This window comes from Rhinatrema bivittatum, chromosome 2 (genome assembly GCF_901001135.1).
Source record: "Rhinatrema bivittatum chromosome 2, aRhiBiv1.1, whole genome shotgun sequence".
NCBI classification, from domain to species: Eukaryota; Metazoa; Chordata; class Amphibia; order Gymnophiona; family Rhinatrematidae; genus Rhinatrema; species Rhinatrema bivittatum.
The window spans coordinates 242,904,419-242,924,342 of record NC_042616.1 but is presented as its reverse complement, the minus strand read 5'-3'; the positions used below and the strand labels follow the sequence as shown (position 1 = coordinate 242,924,342).

At 45.0% G+C, this 19,924-nt stretch overlaps 1 protein-coding gene across 3 annotated transcripts in view; it reads right to left on the bottom strand.

Moving 5' to 3' along the window:
* Positions 1-4,288: 4,288 nt before the first annotated feature.
* Positions 4,289-19,924, bottom strand: part of CPNE4 (copine 4) — a 988,906-nt gene continuing 973,270 nt past the window's right edge. For all 3 annotated transcript variants that reach the window (XM_029589334.1, XM_029589333.1, XM_029589332.1), the window contains exon 17: positions 4,289-4,546. In XM_029589334.1, the coding sequence (XP_029445194.1) occupies positions 4,415-4,546 (132 nt within the window). In that variant the 3' untranslated portion in view covers positions 4,289-4,414. The remainder of the gene's footprint in view (positions 4,547-19,924) is intronic.

Below are 19,924 nucleotides of genomic sequence, written 5' to 3'. Positions count from 1 at the left end.
TTCTCCTCCATCTCTGCCTTTTCTCTGTGCAGAATTGATCCCCTTTTCAGTGCACGCCCCTGCCTGTGAAGATCTGTCTCCTTTTTCAAGGGAAGAGGCTTTTGTTAAGGAGTGCCTAATATTTGGATTTTGACTGGTGGTGAAGCCCTGGCCCAGCCCTGGTGAGGGACATTGCCCGGACGCAGGGAGCTGGGATTCTGCTAGCCCCTGTCCAAAGCAAGGGAAGGAGCTACAGCGACAGTGTGACCCCAGAAGTGACCTTTTGGACTTTGAAAGTGCTTTCCCATTTTGGTTTGTGAGGGGGTTTAGTACCCACCCCTCCTCACACGGAAGCTGGGCTGCAATAGTCCAGGTTCAAGTCTTCATTAGAACTTTTCCTCAGAGAGGTCACAACAGGCGTCCGTGGAGTAAAGGCAAGATCTTTGGAGACCCACAGCTGGATTTGTACCCCGCTGGGACCCAAGAAACAGGCTGGGGGAGAAGAAGACTGGAATTTTGGACCTCAGGTAGGATTTTTCTGGGGGATCCCCTCATTTTTAGGATTTCCCTACCCTACTGAAACAATGTGTCCACTCAGTTCAACAGTGATAAGCGTCATTCCAGGAACCTGAGATAAAGGACACATACTCAGAGAGAGAGAGAGAGAGAGTAGGGAAGTTAAACCCATTTGCACTTTGACAAAGTTATTGGATGATTAGATATTGGTTTATTTTGAAAAATGACAGTAAATTTAATTTGAACACCCACCACCGTGTCCGGTTTGGTCCCTGCAGCACAGCATCACCTCAAAAAGCTTTGGGGCACACAAGTGAAAGGGATTTCAGTACACCACCTGGGTCTAGATTAGGACATCGTCCCCCCCCACAGAAAGGACCCACACCTTGGGACTAGAAGATCTGGGGAAGTGGCAGAACAGTTAGCCCCAGAAATAAATTATTTTATGTACCCGCAGGAAACTGTGAAATCCTTTATAAAAGGGTTACAGTTGCATGTCATCACTTCAGGCTTTCCATTTTCTTGGAGGAGAGGAGTGCAAGGTTAGTTATTTTGCAACCAGGCAGCATTTCCTAGCTATCAGATTCTGGGTTCACAGGGCATATAATGAAATCCTGCCTGATTACATAATGGCCGATTCATAATCTGATTATACTCTCAGCTGTACACAGCGACAGTGTCATCCATCCGAAAAGGGATTATCTGCTGTCTGCAATAGAAAATAAGTTGACTCAGTATGCTGGCTTCGTATCAAAATGGGGACTGAAAAGTCTTACAGGACAAGGTAGTAACTGATGTGAAGCTGATCTAAGCCACTGTGCTGTGTCCACTTTCACAACCTGAAGTCGCATCCATGAAAGAAAAGCTGATTTCAATTTCCTTGACTCTATGTCAGAAAATGCAGATCAAGTTTTGTTTCATAAATGTTAAGGTATACTGCAAAATACCTTGTTCCCTGCTCTTTTTTTCCCCTCTCCCTGTCATAAATATATCCAGAAACCTGCGGTAGTTAAAATATTTTGACATGATATTAGTGATGCACGTTGGAAACAGAGGCATCTTAAGGAGCTGGCCCCACGATCAAAGAGGCCCTATGCTTGCACTTCCAATGAAAAATAAAATGGATTTGGGATGCTGTGGTCCACACGTATACATAAAAAGCACTAGCAGTGTGCATGTAACCAGGACAGGCCCTAGGGAGTTTGTGACTAGGGGCAAGTTTAGAACCAACCAGTAGGCTTTAGGTTGCCAGCACAGACTGGAGGAGGGGAGAAGACTGGTACAAGCTGAGAACCAGGGATAGTTCCCTCCCTGTGCAGCATACCATGGGGAACACCCACTCATAGGCCCCACCTTCCAGAACAAGCTGGCCAGTTTAAAATAGCTGATCATGACAGCTACCAAACACTTGATTAGCTGGCGTGTGGGCCAGAAAGAAGCTAATTAGTGGGGGGGGGGGGGGGGGGGCACCCTTTTAACAGCGGACCTAGGGTGGTCCAACTTGTATGCCATGACCTAAGCCCAGCTCTGTGTGTGGCTTGGAATTTGCTGCTGCCCCCTCTCAAGCACGCCCTGCCCCCCTGACTAGAGGCTCCACACCGATGTACCGTGCTTCCGGCTCCACATCCCTCTGGGCCTGCCCTGCTTGGAAAAAGATATTCATATGCTGCCTTTCTCACTGATTGATAATTAAAAAGTCTGATGTATGCTCAGCTTTTTGAGTATGCCACTATTTAATAATCAGGGTTTCTTCTAAAACCAGTGCAGCCAGCATGTATATTCAGAGATCTTTCACAACACACATCAGGTTTGTGTGATCTTGTGATTCCCTTTGAGATCACAATCATTTTTCTTGCATCCTGGATATATTATTTAGAATAGCTTTTAGAACCAAATAGGTTTTTTTTTTAACTTGTTTGAGTGCCTTTGAGATGTGAAATGTTCTTAACAATGGGAAGGTTTCACAAACTAAGGTAAAATAAAACCATAAAAAGAAACTCACTGCTTTCCACATCAAGCCTCTGAGGTGCGCTTAAGATTTTTTTTTTTTTTTTAAATGCTTCATTTGACAAAAGAATGCAGAGTAATTAGATAGGGGCAGGAGGATAACTATCTCAATTTCCAAGAGCCTCAAACTCCCATGATGCACCACAGATGATGTAACTGCGCAGAGCTGGAAAAGGAGTGACTGTTGTACATAAGGCCAACATCAGGCCTTTCAGCAGCATAGGCCAGTTTAAATCTCCCACTCCCTACCACAAGCTAATATTGCCACTAATGCCTAGATCTGCCAACCTAGACCAACATAATACTAGCTGTGCTGACCACCAATATTGCTTGCTTATCATCAAGATAAGTGTATTTGGTTTTGGCCTATTGAATTTTAGAATTTATACTACAACATTTTTGCAGTTTTACATGCATCTTTTCTATATTGTTTAAATGTTGGAGAAGGGTTATTTTTTTCCCCAATGATAGAAATTAATTTAGTCCTTTGTTAAATACTCCGAAACTGCTTGTGGTTGGTGGGCTTTTAGAGGTTTTCCCTTTTCTTTTCCAACATTTTGGTGGTTGTTTGCTGATGTGAGTGGTGCTCTTGCCTAATGCATTTTGAAATTTGTGCCAGTGAGTTTTTTGTTTTTTTTTGTTTCTGATATTGTAAAAGATTTCTATATACTGATGCTATAGTTACAGAGACTATTGTTTCTGTCTGCTTTCATCAAATCACCTCACAACTCATGGTAATAAACAATAGACACCATATTTTGAACAGTTTAATACTTCAGAATTACATGGGTTATTTGTAGTGAAAACTGAGCAAATAGCTCTATATACTGTATATACTTATACAATGGTATTTAAGACTAAAATAAAACCACAATGCTAAAAGAAGTGTTTTTACAAGCACCCATTTTATTCATAAAACCATTTAGTTTTAAATGTTCTTGTAATTTTTCTCACAGTTTTATTCACTCCAATATCTTGTACCTCATATGTTCCATAAACTGCAAAGTTAATCACCACAGATCACCTAATAAGGAACACAGTACCCTCATTTCCTTAAATAAAAAAAATTAAAAAGTCTACATATATTTGAGACCATTTCCCCTCAAAATGTACAATCATCCTATGATTTAACTATGGGATTATTTATATTTTTAAAATTGGTTTACTTATATACATAACAAGAATACTAATAAAAACCCCTTGGTATGTCCACAAAAATAGGTCATGCCAAAATTCGTAAGGTAGTAATAGTTCATGCAAAAATTGGACTGAACCAAAACACAAAGGTTAAAGAAAATTTGCCACTGATCATTGCACAGCCACCTTGATAATGATGTGACCTTACAGTATATCCCGTAGAATCCTGATTGCCCATTAAACATTCCTGCCAGCCTCATTCTGAAAGGTTGTTAACTATGAATTTAAAGTAGGCAACTCATGGCAGGAGAACAGCAAGGACAACAGTGGCAAATTCTGTTTTGTTTTTTCTTTTTTCTTTTCAACATGCAAAATACAGTCTCATGCACCTGCCATCTTGAAAAATCTTTTCTGTGTGTGGCAGACAAAAACGAAACAGGTTTGGGCTATCAACTATCAATAAATATTTCAAAATGCTTTACAGTGTAAAGATAAGAAATTTAGCAAAATTGGAACAAACCAGTATAAAAAACAGATACGGATAACATTTTATTTCAAGGCGACATGCTGTAATGTAAATAGATTTTTTAAATTGTTTCATAAAAATTCTTCAACAATACAACTGCTTAACATATTCAAGCCTGTTGGCTACCGCATGCAAAAAAATTTTGTCATTGAGTTAAAAATCACGAAAACGTGCTATTTTTTTTTTTAATTATATTTAAAGTATTATCAGTGTTCTTGTGCTACTACATGTAGAAGTGTGTTCAAAAGTTCAGGGCGCTAATGTCCTGGAAGACTCAAATTCTGACAGACATTTTGGCTTAATCGCTTTGCCGTTGTAATAATCCACCACTTGGTTTGGAACTTCAGCCAAAACGCTTTTTGCTAATGCAGCTGGGGATGCCTGTAAAGAACAGCAGAAAACTAAAAAATGTTAGTCCACCTGCTTCTGGCAATTGTACCTGCTGCACTTGTCTGTTGTCTGCATGCTACAGTACACAAAGTCTACATATATACAGTATAAAAAGTCTACAGCGACTAAATATGCAGCGACGTCACTGCATATTTAAATATGCTTCAGTATCACCATGGGTTCCCTTAGTGAAGAACTATGGGTCATGGTTTCCAGTCCTTACTCCGAGGCGTTCCAGCCCTCACCTGGAAACTAGTAAATAAACTGCCAAGGGAACTTTGTTGAGGCACTATTACCTTGAAACTTAGAATCAGCTGTCAGTCCTAGTCTTCTAATTATTTTTTTACAGACTTGTCTCTATTTTCATCTTCCAGGTTTATTTGCCTTTGCTTTATTTTTGTACTTGCTACATTTTCATTCAAACTGTTACTTCAGAGGTTTGAAGCAATCAACAGTGCTATCTCTGTTCTCTAATCGCCGCTGAGGGGGTAGCATGTTTTCACATGGTTGGCAATGGCAGGAGGCAGCACTGCTGTTGTCTATCAGCTAGAGGTCCCATAATTGTGAACTGGCAGGCCAGCAAGAGGAGAGGAGTGAACCACCTGCCTCTTGCTGGCTTTGCTGTCCCCTCTGAAATTGAGAGCCATTGGCACTTTGCACTTTGGCCGGCAAGTGCACAGAAGCCACTCTCCTGTTCTTTCCAGCACACAGACCTAGTGGTGGGAGGAGGGGGAGGGAGGGGCAAGACAGAGTTGCTTCTGCCTTGGATGGAGACATGGGAGGGTGAGGGGGAATATTCTGTTGAAGGGATAAGCCTAGAGGTTGTTTCGGGGGGAGGGGAGATTCTGCTTTAGGGGAAGGGGGGGGGGGTATTGGGAGAGATTAGGATGTGTGATTGGAAAGAAGGGGTTGGGGAGATGTGCTTTGCTTGTATGTGGCTTCCCCTTCCTCCAGCACCAGGAGGAGGTGATGGGTAGGTGCAGAGAAGCACGAGGAGGCTTATCACAAACGGCCTTGGCGGAGGATCATATCTCCATGTCCTACAACCGTGGCAGATGCTATGTTATTTACCTCAGCTTTCTACATAGGGAGATATTAGTTCATTGTCCCTCTATTTACATAATTCGGACTGTGGCTTAGTACATAGCATGTTGTTTACTGCGCACATGAAAAATAGCATGCTTTATTACATGGGTTCCTATTGTACAGACAACAACATAGCACCCCAAAACTAGTTAGACCAAGGTTGTACAGCAGCTGATACTGTCTATCTTCAGTTAAACTATTTACTGTGCGAAAATAAACTTTAGGAATAAAGGTGGTTAGTGCGCTTTTAAAACAAGAAAAAAATGGCAGAGTTTAAAAGGATGGTCTTACTTTGTTTTCAGTTGTTTTTCTTTCCTTCACAAGCACTGACCTAGACTTATTTCTACCTGACAGTCAACTTGCAGTAACAGATGTAGTTTTCTTTAAAAATCACAGTATCTGAACATTCAGTGCAGTCTGCTCAATAACAAAATATGTCAAATGCTTATCCTCAAGTCTAAGAATGATTCAAATGCTTGAAATAGAAATCTGTATCTAGGCATATTACCTTGTGGCTCTCAAACTCATTCATAGAAAATGGAAGCTTTCATGGTGTCTTGCTATTACAATAATTTTCATATTGATGTTGTGTGTTATGCATAGACAATAATGTGGTGGATTTTTTTTTAATACCTGTTTTCAAAAATTAACCTTTCTATTAATGGGAGTATGTACGTGTACATCCATATTAATCCTGTATTTATTCCAGTGCTACACGTGCATATTCCATTTGTACCTCAAGAGACTTTATTATAGTCCCATTTCCAAACAGTTTAGTAGGTAATTCTCTCCCTCTATTCATTGGGCCGTAACCATCTTTAAATATACGAGCTTTCAGCTTTTTTCCAAATCGATAGCAGTTCTAGTATCATCAGGTAATTCATTCCAAAGTTGGGGACCAGCTACGGTGAAAGCCCGACTGTGCGTGTAAGTTCGCTTAGAGGAGAGGCGCAGTCGAGCTTTCACTGTAGCTGGTCCACAACTTTGGAATGAAGTACCTGATGATATTAGAACAGCTATCGATTTGGGAAAAGCTGATAGCTCGTATATTTAAAGAGGCATATAGTCTTTGAAGGATTTTAATATCATAGTGGCAGAAGGGTAATAATCATGTTGACCTAGAACAATTATATTTTCCTCCTGATTTTTGAGGCAGCTGATTTGAGAACGTTGGATTATACAGAGCTTATGGTCTAGTGTGTTTTATTGTGCCATAATTGTTTTTGCTATTATGTTATTTTTATTGTACACTACCTAGAATTTAAGATAGTTCGGTCTATAAATATTTTATAAATAAATACATTTCTAGGTCAGGCATGGAAACATATCATAAAAACATGAGAACTGCCATGCTGAGTCAGATCAAAGGTCCATCAAACCCAGCATCCTGTCTCCAAGAGTGGCCAATCCATTCACAGGAAAAATGAATGCAGTTACTCTTTAAAAATGTAACCCCCATTCCACATGTTTACATATATATGACAGGTGACAATGGAGCTGAATAAATGTTCTCTGGAGATTTATGTTTTTACTAGCGGGCTGGCTATCACAATCCCATTACTGCCTATTCGTGTAACTCCTGTTTCAATAACTCGTCAAGTTTATAATAGACTATTCTATTTTTTAGTGTTTTAGTTTGAAAAACCCAGTCTTTTTTTTACTTTTACTGTTATTTTAAGGTTAAATAGGTAGGAGTCATGGTTGGCGTAATAAAATATTAATTTTAAATGGTCTCATTAAAAGTATTAGGGAACAGAGATGAAGTAAAATTGAAATAAAATAAATGAAACAAAGAAATAGGAAAACTTAGGTAAGAGTCACGCACTAAATAGGTATTTAGCACCATTTCTTTTTTTTCTACAATAATCAGTCATGAGATAGAGCCGCCACCATAGTTATAACAAAGACACAATAACATGGTCATTTGGCCAGATCGGTTTAACCTTGTAAACAGAGAACACAGAGAACAAGGGATGGGGCTGATAAGGGAAAGAGTTAGTGGCAGACCTGGCTGAGGGAAAGGGTGGGCTTCTGCCCGGCTGACACTGGCCTCTGGTCTCTCGCAGGTAAAGGAAGTTTCCAATAACAGGAGACAATGCAAGGGCACAGGCAGCAGAGCAGTGTGTCAGCTAAGCAAAGGATCATCAGCAGGGCAGGCACGCTGGCTGCAAGCAAGGGATTAGGACAAACATGTCCAATCTCATGAAATAAACATTTGATTCTGTGTAGGTCAAACCTAGGGAGTTAAGTCATATAGAATATATTACTGATGGCTGCATTTGTGCTGTGATATTTTAAACAAAAAGCTGCAGTCATTTGTTTTCTACCAAGTCTGTTTCATGCTTCTGTGTATTAGGTAATGAATGGTGTGTATGTGTGTGTGTGTCTGTCTCTGATGGGACAAAGAAGGGCCATGCTGGAGTTGGAGTTGGTCAACAGGGGCTATGTTAAGTTGACTTAGGGAATGGCCTCTGCTATTAATTGTATGAGTAGCATGGGATCTTCTTGGTGTTTGGGTAATTGCCAGGTTCTTGTGGCCTGGTTTTAGCCTCTGTTGGAAACAGGATGCTGGGCTTGATGGACCCTTGGTCTGACCCAGCATGGCAATTTCTTATGTTCTTATGATAAATGATTTTGCAGGAAATCAACCACTGAGGCTAAGCATTGATGAAAATTTAGTAAGAAAGTGATTGCTGATAATTAGTAGCAAAAGGCATTGGGTGCAAATGGAGTTCATAGAAACATAGAAATGATGGCAGAAAAGGACCTATAGTCCATCCAGTCTGCCCAGCATGCTTTCCATGGTAGTATCTGCCGCACCGTGCAGGTTACCCCCATGTAATCAGTCAGTTTTGCTTGACGTGCTTTGCTTATGGACTTGGCCGTAGAAGCAGTTCTGTGTTTTTTTCCCTTAATGTCTGCGCATCAGTACCCCGGACTGTAAAAAAGTCATGGCTTGAGTTGCTTATCCCTGAATCCAAATTCCTCTTTCCCTCCATCACCCACCCCCTTCCTTCGAAGCAGAGAGTGATGTTGCAGATGCATCAAAAGCATCAAAGTTTATTGGTTAAGGTTAGTAATCCCATGCTTTCTGTTAAGGGTAATAACTGCTGCACTGTGCAGGTTACCCCCATGCTCATCAGTTCCCCAGACCATAAAAGTCAGAGCCCTCGTTGGTTGCTCTCTGAATCCAATTCCCCTTTCCCCTGCCGTTGAAGCAGGAAGCAGGGAGATCAATAATGAAACTGTGGGGAGCTTGCAAGAAGTACAGTCAACCTTTCCCCGAGAGCGTGGGTAGCTAATGTGCCTGCCGATGCTCCTGGACCACAAAGGGCTTCACCGCCCCCCCCAGCCCAGGATCTCCAAATAGGAAGCCAGCCTTAAATTCCAATTCCCCCCTCCTCTTCAGAGCAGGGCTTGACCCTAGGGGGTGTTAGGCCCCAAGCGAATCAGCCAGATCAGTGCCCCCCTGACACCAGGGGGTGAAGGAGGCTGTCTATGCATCTCTCTGTTGCAGCTCCTGGCCTGCCCATGCCCATGCTGATGCAATACAGAAGTGTCAGGGCAGCTAGCACCAAGTTGGATTCTGGCAATGGGGGCGGGGCAGGAGTGATTGGACAGTGTTCCTACCTACTGGACCTGAGGTTGATATGTGGGTAAGGAGAAGTCTGGGTGTGGGTGTCTTTTTTTTTTTGGAAGTCAGGGGCAGGGCTGAGGGGGCATCCTCTGTTTAGGGGGTGGGTGGAAGGGAGCATTTTGAGCCGGGGGAGGAAAGATCAGAAGGTGGGGATATGTGACTGTGGTAACTTGAGCACTGAGTAGCTTGATAACAGCTGGAGGAAACAAGAGGCAGATTCTGGCTGTTCCGTAAGCGCACTTTATTTACAGTGGAACGAACTCAAAACAGTGATGGCAGCAGACCTTTACCTCAGGAGTCAAAATAATGAATACAGCTCACAATCCTTAAACTTAGCAGCACAATCCTTAAACTTAGCAGATCCTTGCAAACGGTAGTTCTTTCTCTCTCTGCTCCCGGGGAGTGGGGCCTCCTCCAACCCTCTGGGTCCTGGTCTCTTATCCCTTGTTTGCAAGGATCCGTCCTGGCCCAGAATCCCTTGCTGGGTTGGGACTTGAAGAGGCACTGTTTCAGGTATCTGTGGCCGGTCCTTTAAGGTGTTCTGAGGGGGTTTCTTACATACTCCCTTTAGAGATCCTGGAGGAGAGGGAGGCACAGGGAATATGCTTTTCTGCGTTACATGCGCACGTTATAGCTGCTGCTGATGTCCATGCATTATCAGCTGCAGGGACACAGGATTTACTAAACAGGGGTAATCCATCAAAAGTTCAGTAAATCCTGCGGAAAACAACATGCACGAAAACGATATGTTAATGCGCCACTTCAACACGGCTTATTAAACAGTGCCATATGTGGAATGGTTGTGAGCATTTCTTCCACTTCGTTAGAGGAGGTTTTGTTTTCTGCCTCTGTTCTCATTATATGCCATTAAATTACATTTGTTATGTAACATGATTGAACTGACTGAACAGTAGGAAATATCCAGTGTGACAAATCAGTAAACAGTAAATGTATACCAATAAAAGTAAAATAAATTGAGTGCTTAAAATTACTGCTGAAGTATGCTATTTGTTATCTGGGGTTTCTTGCTTTTTGAATATTTAACAATAGCTGACGGAAACAGATGTTCTGTATTCACAAGTGAAGGCTACTGGAATCCTGATAACCATGTAACATTTTTTTTTGGGGGGGGGAGGGGAGGGGGAAGGGTGGGTGCCACTAAAACTGCCACGCTGCCAGTGGCACTAAATAATATCAGTCAAAAGAAAATCTCTCTCTCTCTCTCTAAATCTTAATGTTAGGACAGACATTTAGCAGCAATAATAAGGTGGAAGCCAGCCAAGACAGGATGTGCCGCTGCATTATACAGCATAATTGTTTTAAACAGCTGAGGTTTTCATGGTTGTTAACTAAATAGTATGACTTCCAGATATTCTTAAGAACCAACATCAGCACAGATGCTACAACTAAAAGGAACTGCTTTGCTGACTGTTACAGTGCCCTCTAATTAATGCAGGGTTGTACTGTAAGTAAGCACTGCATTGGAAAAATAACCTGCTTTATTTATTTTTCTGACCCAGCTGTTTCCTCCTGCGCCTTGGGGCTTCCAGTTCATTTGGAATGAAGGCTGGGATATGGTGCCATGAGCTTTCATTTGCAGCTACCTGGGGATTTTTCCCTTAACAACTTTAGTCCATGCTTTGTAGCAGTCATTTTTGGACAGGGACTGTATGCACCCAGGCTCCTTCCCTGCAATCATGGGTCCTAAATCCAGCCATTAGGTTTTGCTATTGGAGAATGACTATGACTCCCTCTGGACCCCCAGTCCTTCCCTGTACCCCAAAGGCTTGTGAATGTTGCCTCTGCTGCACCCCCAACCCCCAGTCAGGGCCGGCGGAAGCACTAGGAAGACTAGAGCGCCACGATCCAGAGGGCGCCAGAACTACACCGCCAACATTAATTGGGCTGTGCCTGAGGTGAGGAGAAGTGGCTGCGGCAGCTATACAAATATTTACAGGTAGTGAGGCAGCAGTTCAAACACCTCTCAGGCCTCTGCCCCCCCCCCCCCGAGCAGCAGCATCGTCGTTATTGGGAGCCGGAGGCTGGAATGGAAGGCAGGAAATCCTGGCGTGCACATGCAACAGAGACGCTCGTGCTATCTGCTGCCCTGCACACTTGGGGAAGAACAGAGCAGGAGCAGGAACAAGGGGTGCATGGGAAGAAAGAGGGGGAGACCCACCCCAACCGAGCAGACCCAGCATGAGGAAAGTCGAGTAGAGGGCAGAAGCCAGTGCGATGAGCCATCAGAGGTAGCAGGACTGCAAATTCGAGCCGTGGAGGATAACTGCAAGCAAGCCCTGCTGCAGGTAAGTCAGCCACTGGTCATTCTCTGCCTGGAAAAAACATTAGGGGGTTGCAGGACAGAGAACAAGAAAGGCTGGGTTAGAGAGCAGAGGTGAGGAGGATAAGAGGGTAGCCCTAAGGGGAGAACTAAGGCCTGGAGGGACAAAATGATAGCTGGAGAGGAGAGAGTGAGGAGGCCCTGAGGGATTAAGTGGGAGAGTGGAAATTTGCAGACTGAAGGGAGAGCGGGGACTCAGATTGGGGGGGGGGGGGGGGGATTGAGGAAGAGAGAGTGGCCCCAGGTGGGAGAGAAATCTGGGTATGGGAGAGCAGATATTTGGATTGGGAGAGCAGAAACGTAGGGAATGGAGAGAGGGGAAGAGCGAGGACTGGGTGATGAGATGGGGTGAGGATGCCTGTGGAGGAAAGAGGAAAGACTCTGGGATTGAGTTGGTGGTGGGGGGGAGGGGTGCCTAGGGCCCCTAATACCCTTGCACCTGCCTTGCCCCCAGTTAACCTAAGGAGCAGAAGACCTGAGCTGAGAATCGAATCTAGGTCCTACAGTATTGCAGTGTAGTCAGTGAGCCACCGGGCCAGCCCCAAATCTGCTGTATTTTACTGAAGTATCAATAAAATCAAGCAGCGCTAGTTCATCAAGATTAGTTTTCCTTTATCTGGAAAGAAGGAGCTGATCCTGAGCAGAAACAATCAGTGTTCTGTCTTCATTTAGATCAATCTCAAAATCTTAGGGAAGTGAATCTCCAGCAAAGCTAACCTAGGTCCATCTAACAAGAGAATTTTAACAAGCTACTAGTCCAAGGCAACATATTTTGTTAGTACAAAAACAGACCTATGTTGAATCCTAAACAAAGATACTATGGAAATATAGAAAAATGGAATATGATGAGGTCTCTCGAGTCTGCCTATTTTCCTTAGGGATGTGAATCGTTTTAGGACGATTAAAATTATCGTCCGATAATTTTAATATCGTCTTAAACCGTTATGGAACACAATACAATACAGATTCTAACGATTTATCGTTATAAATCGTTAGAATCGTGAGCCGGCACACTAAAACCCCCTAAAACCCACCCCCGACCCTTTAAATTAAATCCCCCACCCTCCCGAACCCCCCCCCAAATAACTTAAATAACCTGCGGGTCCAGCGGCGGTCCGGAACGGCAGCGGTCCGGAACGGGCTCCTGCTCTGAATCTTGTCGTCTTCAGCCGGCGCCATTTTCCAAAATGGCGCCGAAAAATGGCGGCGGCCATAGACGAAAAAGATTGGACGGCAGGAGGTCCTTCCGGACCCCCGCTGGACTTTTGGCAAGTCTCGTGGGGGTCAGGAGGCCCCCCACAAGCTGGCCAAAAGTTCCTGGAGGTCCAGCGGGGGTCAGGGAGCGATTTCCCGCCGCGAATCGTTTTCGTACGGAAAATGGCGCCGGCAGGAGATCGACTGCAGGAGGTCGTTCAGCGAGGGTTCCGGCGCCTCGCTGAACGACCTCCTGCAGTCGATCTCCTGCCGGCGCCATTTTCCGTACGAAAACGATTCGCGGCGGGAAATCGCTCCCTGACCCCCGCTGGACCTCCAGGAACTTTTGGCCAGCTTGTGGGGGGCCTCCTGACCCCCACGAGACTTGCCAAAAGTCCAGCGGGGGTCCGGAAGGACCTCCTGCCGTCCAATCTTTTTCGTCTATGGCCGCCGCCATTTTTCGGCGCCATTTTGGAAAATGGCGCCGGCTGAAGACGACAAGATTCAGAGCAGGAGCCCGTTCCGGACCGCTGCCGTTCCGGACCGCCGCTGGACCCGCAGGTTATTTAAGTTATTTGGGGGGGGGGGTTCGGGAGGGTGGGGGATTTAATTTAAAGGGTCGGGGGTGGGTTTTAGGGGGTTTTAATGTGCCGGTTTTTCGATTTTTCGATTTTTCACGATTTTTAACGATTTTTCACGATATTTTACCCCCCCAAACGGCAACAATACGATTCCCTCCCCCTCCCAGCCGAAATCGATCGTTAAGACGATCGAGGACACGATTCACATCCCTAATTTTCCTTTCCTGCTGCAATACTGCAGATTCTATTTGATCTGCCCTCTCTTCCCTACAACAAAGGATTCTTTGTGCTTGTCCTATTGTATGCTTTCTTGAATTTGGATACCATTTTTGATTCCACCACCTGCACTGAGAGGCTGTTCCATGCATCATCCTCCCTTTCTCTGAAGGGAATGCTTCCTCACGCTATTCCTGAATCCGGCTCCTCCTCCTCCCCTCATACCATGAACATGTGCTCTAGCTAGAACTTTCTGCCAACTCCAAAGAAGGAATGAACAGATTTGTCAGTGGAGCTGTTACCTCTTTACCAGGGTCATTTTTTCAAAACACGATGGGCCGTTATCGCGTGCGTTAGGGCCCTATTGCTTGCGATAACGCACACGATTACGACTGCTTCACGGCAATATAATTTAAATGAGGGAAAGGGGAGGGGTTTGAGTGGGGGATTAAAAAAAATTGGGGTCCGGTTGCACTGTGGGCAATAATGTTTTACACATTACCGCCAGCAGTAGTGCCGGAAATAGCTGCACCATTTGCAGGGGCGATAGTGTGTGCCGCAGCCGCAAGTACAGCAGGCAAAAACACACTGCCGCGATGCGGCTGGGTGCACACTATCGCCCCACACCCCTCACACTTTTTCTAGCTACAGCTCTTCATTCCATAGCGGAATGAAAAATCCTATGGTAAGTTTCCCTAATATTCTAAAATATATCCCATTTTGTCCCTTTGACTTGTCCACGTTCAGTTTTGCTAATTCTTTTCAAACTCATCTTTTGTACATTGACCAAAGTTTATACCTCTTCTATTTATACTCTCGACATCTGTCAGTGTTGCTTCTCTACCTGTTTCTTCAGTGAATATAACACAAAAATATTTGCTCAGCGCATCTGCTTTTTCATATTATCCTCCACCTCCACACATTTCTCTCCTTCACCTCTTAGCCTTACAATCCCAGCACAGCTCTTCCTCCTTTCGCTAACATATCTAAGTAAAATCTTGTCACTTTGCTTTAGTACCTTAACTGTATTCGCCATTTGTGCCTTTGTTCTCTTGACTACTTTCTCTGCTTCCCTCAGCCTATCCAGATATTTTTCGTTCTGTGATCCCTTTTACTGTTTGAATGCTTTCTTTAGCCAATATATTTCAGGTACCTTCTTTAAAAACCATACGAGTCTCCTTTCACTTTTTTTTATTTACTTACGTACTGCAAATGTTTGCGTTTCTAAAAATGGCTGGTTTTGGCTTTTCCTGCTTGATCTCTACTAAACTTAGATACTCTTACCCTGCCAATGCCTTTCTAAAGCTTCCCCATATAAACCAGGATGGCACTCTTTAAATCCAAGACCCTGACTTTTGTGTGATTCATCTCTTCCTCTGTTCTTGTAAAAAAAACAAAACAAAACAACATGCTGTGCAGTGAACGCTGGAATTCAGGAGACCATCTACTGTAAAATCAGAAACTCTTTCTCCATTTGTACGTTCCAGGTCCACTATTGTCCTCCACATGCGGGTTCTGCTACCAGCTGCCAGCATGAGTCAAGGATCTCCCTGCTCCAAAAAATAGCCGCAGCTCAGATGCCGCAATTATCATCTGTTAGATTGAAATACCTCACCTATAGCGCTTTCCCCTTCATTACAGTCTTATGGAAGGCTTTAAGATATCTCTTTTCAGCTCATCTCACCGTGGATCTCACTGACATAAATAGAAGTTACATCTACTCCAGTGGTTCCCAGGTTGGGGTCTGTAGACCCATAGGAGTCCGCGAGAGCATCGCAGGGAATCTGCCCAAAGGGAAGCAACTGAAGTGCAACTGCTGAGGAATGCAGCATGCCCACCTCATCTCTACGGAGCTCTGCCCTCAGGCTCCTGATGCCCACCCCTCTATCTGATCCCATGCTGAGGAGAGGAAGACTGCAGCCTCAGGAAGCCCAGACTGGCACGGAAAGGAGGCAAGGAAGAATGCAGCTGACTGTCACAACAAGGAGTCTGAAGCTGCGCAAAGAAGGGAACAGGAAGCATAATGTCACCAGCACTTTCAGCAGCCACTGCTCCATACAACCAGAGGCAGAGGCAAGCAGGCTGATGACCATGAGGAGCATTTTTGGCCAATCCTATTATGTACTCTGGCTGTCCTGAGAGTGAGGAAAAAAAATGCTACACTGAGGGATTATAATGACCATGTTGGGGGTCGGGTGGAAGGAGGCAGGAAGGGAGGGGCCCTAGTGGGGGGTCAGCACTCAGAAAGAGGTGGAGAAGGGGTCAGAGGGCACTGAGGGCAAACAGGAGAGCATAGGAGAGAAAGCACTTGGCAAGAGCCTTACGGAGAAGGGCAGGAGGCTGATTTGCACCATATGAGGAGCCTTAAATGTGCTGCTGCAACCTGTTGCCCTGAGATTTTTGTATTCTTATCCAATTAGTCCCGTATTGATCTTACAGAGATGTGTTGTATTCATAGTCCTGTTGCTGACTTATTTTTAGTTTAATCCTGTTCTATATTTTACCTAGTTTAGTCCTGTCGTTAATAGATATCAAGTTTATTCCTTACTGAAGTCACTTTCAGACTGTATGTTAGCTTTTGAATATGTTGTGCCCCAACTTGGGTGAATTTCTTATTCAAAAAAGTGGATAATAAATCCAAGTAAATAAATAGAAAGCACTTCAGATATATATATATATAGCAAGGGAAGAGCTCAGTAACCCTCAGTCCTGAAGGAGCATTGAGAGCAGAAGAAGATTTTGCTGGTGGCTGGAGAGGATCAGTGAGTATTGCTTTGCTTGGTAATTTTGAGACTTAAGGTTTGGGAGAGAGTGAAATTGTGGGTTAAATTAATCTTTAGTTTGAGTGCCTGACAAACAGCATACAGACCAATACAGAATGGTGCACTCGGCCGAGCGCACTGTTAGCCTCCATCTGAACGCGCGTTTTCAACGCGCTATTATTACCCCTTTTACAGTAAGGGGTAATAGCGCGAGGAAAACATGTGTCCAACCCCCCAAAAACTAATAGTGCCCGCAACATGCAAATGCATGTTGATGAGCCTATTAGTTATTCCTGCGCCATACAGAAAGTAAAATGTGCAGCCAAGCCACACATTTTACTCTCAGAAATTAACGCCTGCCCAAAGGCAGGCATTAATTTCAGCCGGCACCGGGAAAGTGTACAGAAAAGCAGAAAAAAACTGCTTTTCTGTACACTCTCTGACTTAATATCATAGTCGGAGGCCCCCCCCAAAAATAAATAAATAAAAAATCAGCCCGCGGCTCACATGTTGGAAGTTGGATGCTCAATTTTGCCAGCGTCCGTTTTCTGAACCTGTAGCTGTCAGCGGGTTTGACAACCGACGGCGGTAAAATTAAGTGTCGGCTGTCAATCCCGCTGACAGCCGCCACTTCTGCCAATAAGGAGGCGCTAGGGATGCACTAGTGTCCCTATCGCCTCCTTATTTCCGCGGGTCCTCATTTCAATACTAAATCGCGCGTCCAGGAGAGTGGCTGGCTCTCCTGCTCATTTTACTATATCAGCCCGCTAGAAAGGTAGGTACTGTTTGTGTGTCTTCTTGATTAAAAGCAAGGAAAGCTAGATAACTTGCTTTGAAAAGGTGTAAGAGAAGTGTGATTGATTTGAATAGGTTTCAAAGTCGTTAAGCAGGAACAATAGCAGAATGTCACTCTGGCAAACTAGCTAAGGTACGGTGAAAGGGCTTGTTAACAGGGATGTGCAGAGGGACGCCATACATTGCATTCGTGATTCAGATTCGTCGGGGAGCAGATACGTTGCATTCGGCCGTATGGCACCCCGATGCGTTAATACAGCTATTTCTATTCGTGTCCCAGCTAAAATTAAAATGAACTACAACCCCCCACCCTCCTGACCACCCAAGACTTACCAAAACTCCCTGGTGGTCCAGCGGGGGGTCCGGGACCCATCCCCTGCACTCTCACACCCTCGGTGCCGGTTTCATCATGGCGCCGATAGCCTTTGTCACAGGGGCTACCGGTGCCATTGGTCAGCCCCTGTCACATGGTCATGAGCGCCATCTTGTGCTCGTACCATGTGATAAGGGCTGACCAATGGCACCGGTAGCCCCTGTGACATAGTATGGGCAAAGGCTATCGGCGCCATTTTGAGTACTGGCATCGGATACTGAGCACTTCCCACATTTGCTATGAAAACCCAAATTGCTAATTTCTCTGTTTTTATTTTTCTGTTGGGCATGAACCACTTGATCTCTGACATTCCTTCCTCTCCTCGTTACAATGAGAGGTTCTTCTGCAAACGTGTTGTGGAGTGCCACTATGTGCCAGTGTCTCTTGATTGACATCCTAATGGCTGCTGTAGACATGCTTTGAGGGTGATATTTGGACGGATCCAGTGATGGGATACAAAGTATACAGAAAATCGATAACAGATTGCACAACTAAATTAATAATATACGCTATCATCTGTCCATGTCCGAAGGTATACGTCGGGCGCATGAAGAGGTCCATCAAGATTCGGATGGCGGAACATCGGTCGCGTATAAATAACGCTTCAATATCTGCTCCTATCGTACAACATTGTATGGAAAAAAGTCATACATACGATTAATTACAATTGCAGTGATTGACAGTCTAGAGGAGAAACAAGGTAACCAGTCACTGTTAAATTATCGCAAGCAAGCATGGATTTTCAAACTTGGCTCAGAATAACCGGCAGGACTTAATGATCAGCTGCATTGGTTCTCTCTGGTTTAAGACTTAATGATACAATTAGCTGGTATCCAGGATGTTGTTTGAAAATGCAAGCCGGAAGTGGAGTAGTTTAGAACGCCGTCAGAAAGAGCGTTAGGCGGAGGCTTGTTCGAGCACCGGGAAAGTTAAAAAATAAGCGAATACCTCGCTGGTCTTTGGTGAAAAGAAAATGCATATGGATAAACCCTGAGGAAGACATTGAATGTTGAAACTTGCGCAAGTCGGGATTAATTCAAGACATTTCAAAGCTAAGTATAGCAACTCAATTTCTGATGGTTTGGGGTAACAATAGATAGTAGGGATGTGAATCGTTTTTTGACGATTTAAAATATCGTCCGATATATTTTAAATCGTCAAAAATCGTTAGAGCCGCGATACAATAACAATTTCCCCGATTTATTGTCAAAAAATCATAAATCGGGGGAAGGGGGAGGGCGGGAAAACCGGCACACTAAAACAACCCTAAAACCCACCCCGACCCTTTAAAATAAATCCCCCACCCTCCCGAACCCCCCCAAAATGCCTTAAATTACCTGGGGTCCAGAGGAAGGGTCCCGGTGTGATCTTTTACTCTCGGACCTCCGGTGCGTTGTAGAAATGGCGCCAGTGCTACATTTGACCTGTCATATGACAGGGCAAAGGTAGCGCCGGCGCCATTTTGTTTTTTTGTCCCCCAACGGTAGGAGCGTAGGAGATCGCTCCCGGACCCCGCTGGACCCCCAGGGACTTTTGGCCAGCTTGAGGGGGCCTCCTGACCCCCACAAGACTTGCCAAAAGTCCAGCGGGGGTCCGGGAATGACTTCCTGCACGCGAATGGCGCCGGCCGTACGGCAACACGATTCGACTGCAGGAGGTCGTTCCGGACCCCCGCTGGACTTTTGGCAAGTCTTGTGGGGGTCAGGAGGCCCCCCCAAGCTGGCCAAAAGTCCCTGGGGGTCCAGCGGGGGTCTGGGAGCGATCTCCTACCGCGAATCATTTTTCCGTAGGGAAAATGGCGCCGGCCATACAGCGTATGGCCGGCGCCATTTTCATTACGGAAAAACGATTCGCGTGCAGGAAGTTGTTCCCGGACCCCCGCTGGACTTTTGGCAAGTCTTGTGGGGGTCAGGAGGCCCCCCAAGCTGGCCAAAAGTCCCTGGGGGTCCAGCGGGGGTCCGGGAGCGATCTCCTACGCTCCTGACGTCGGGGGACAAAAAACAAAATGGCGCCGGCGCCACCTTTGACCTGTCATATGACAAGGCAAAGGTAGCGCCGGCGCCATTTCTACAACGCACCGAGGGTCCGAGAGAAAAAGATCACACCGGGACCCTTCCTCTGGACCCCAGGTAATTTAAGGCATTTTGGGGGGGTTCGGGAGGGTGGGGGATTTATTTTAAAGGGTCAGGGTGGGTTTTAGGGTTGTTTTAGTGTGCCGGTTTTCCCGCCCTCCCCCTTCCCCTCCCCCCCACTGGACCCCAGGTAATTTAAGGCATTTTGGGGGGGTTCAGGAGGGTGGGGGATTTATTTTAAAGGGTCGGGGTGGGTTTTAGGGATGTTTTAGTGTGCCGGTTGCGATTTACACGATTTACACGATTTACATG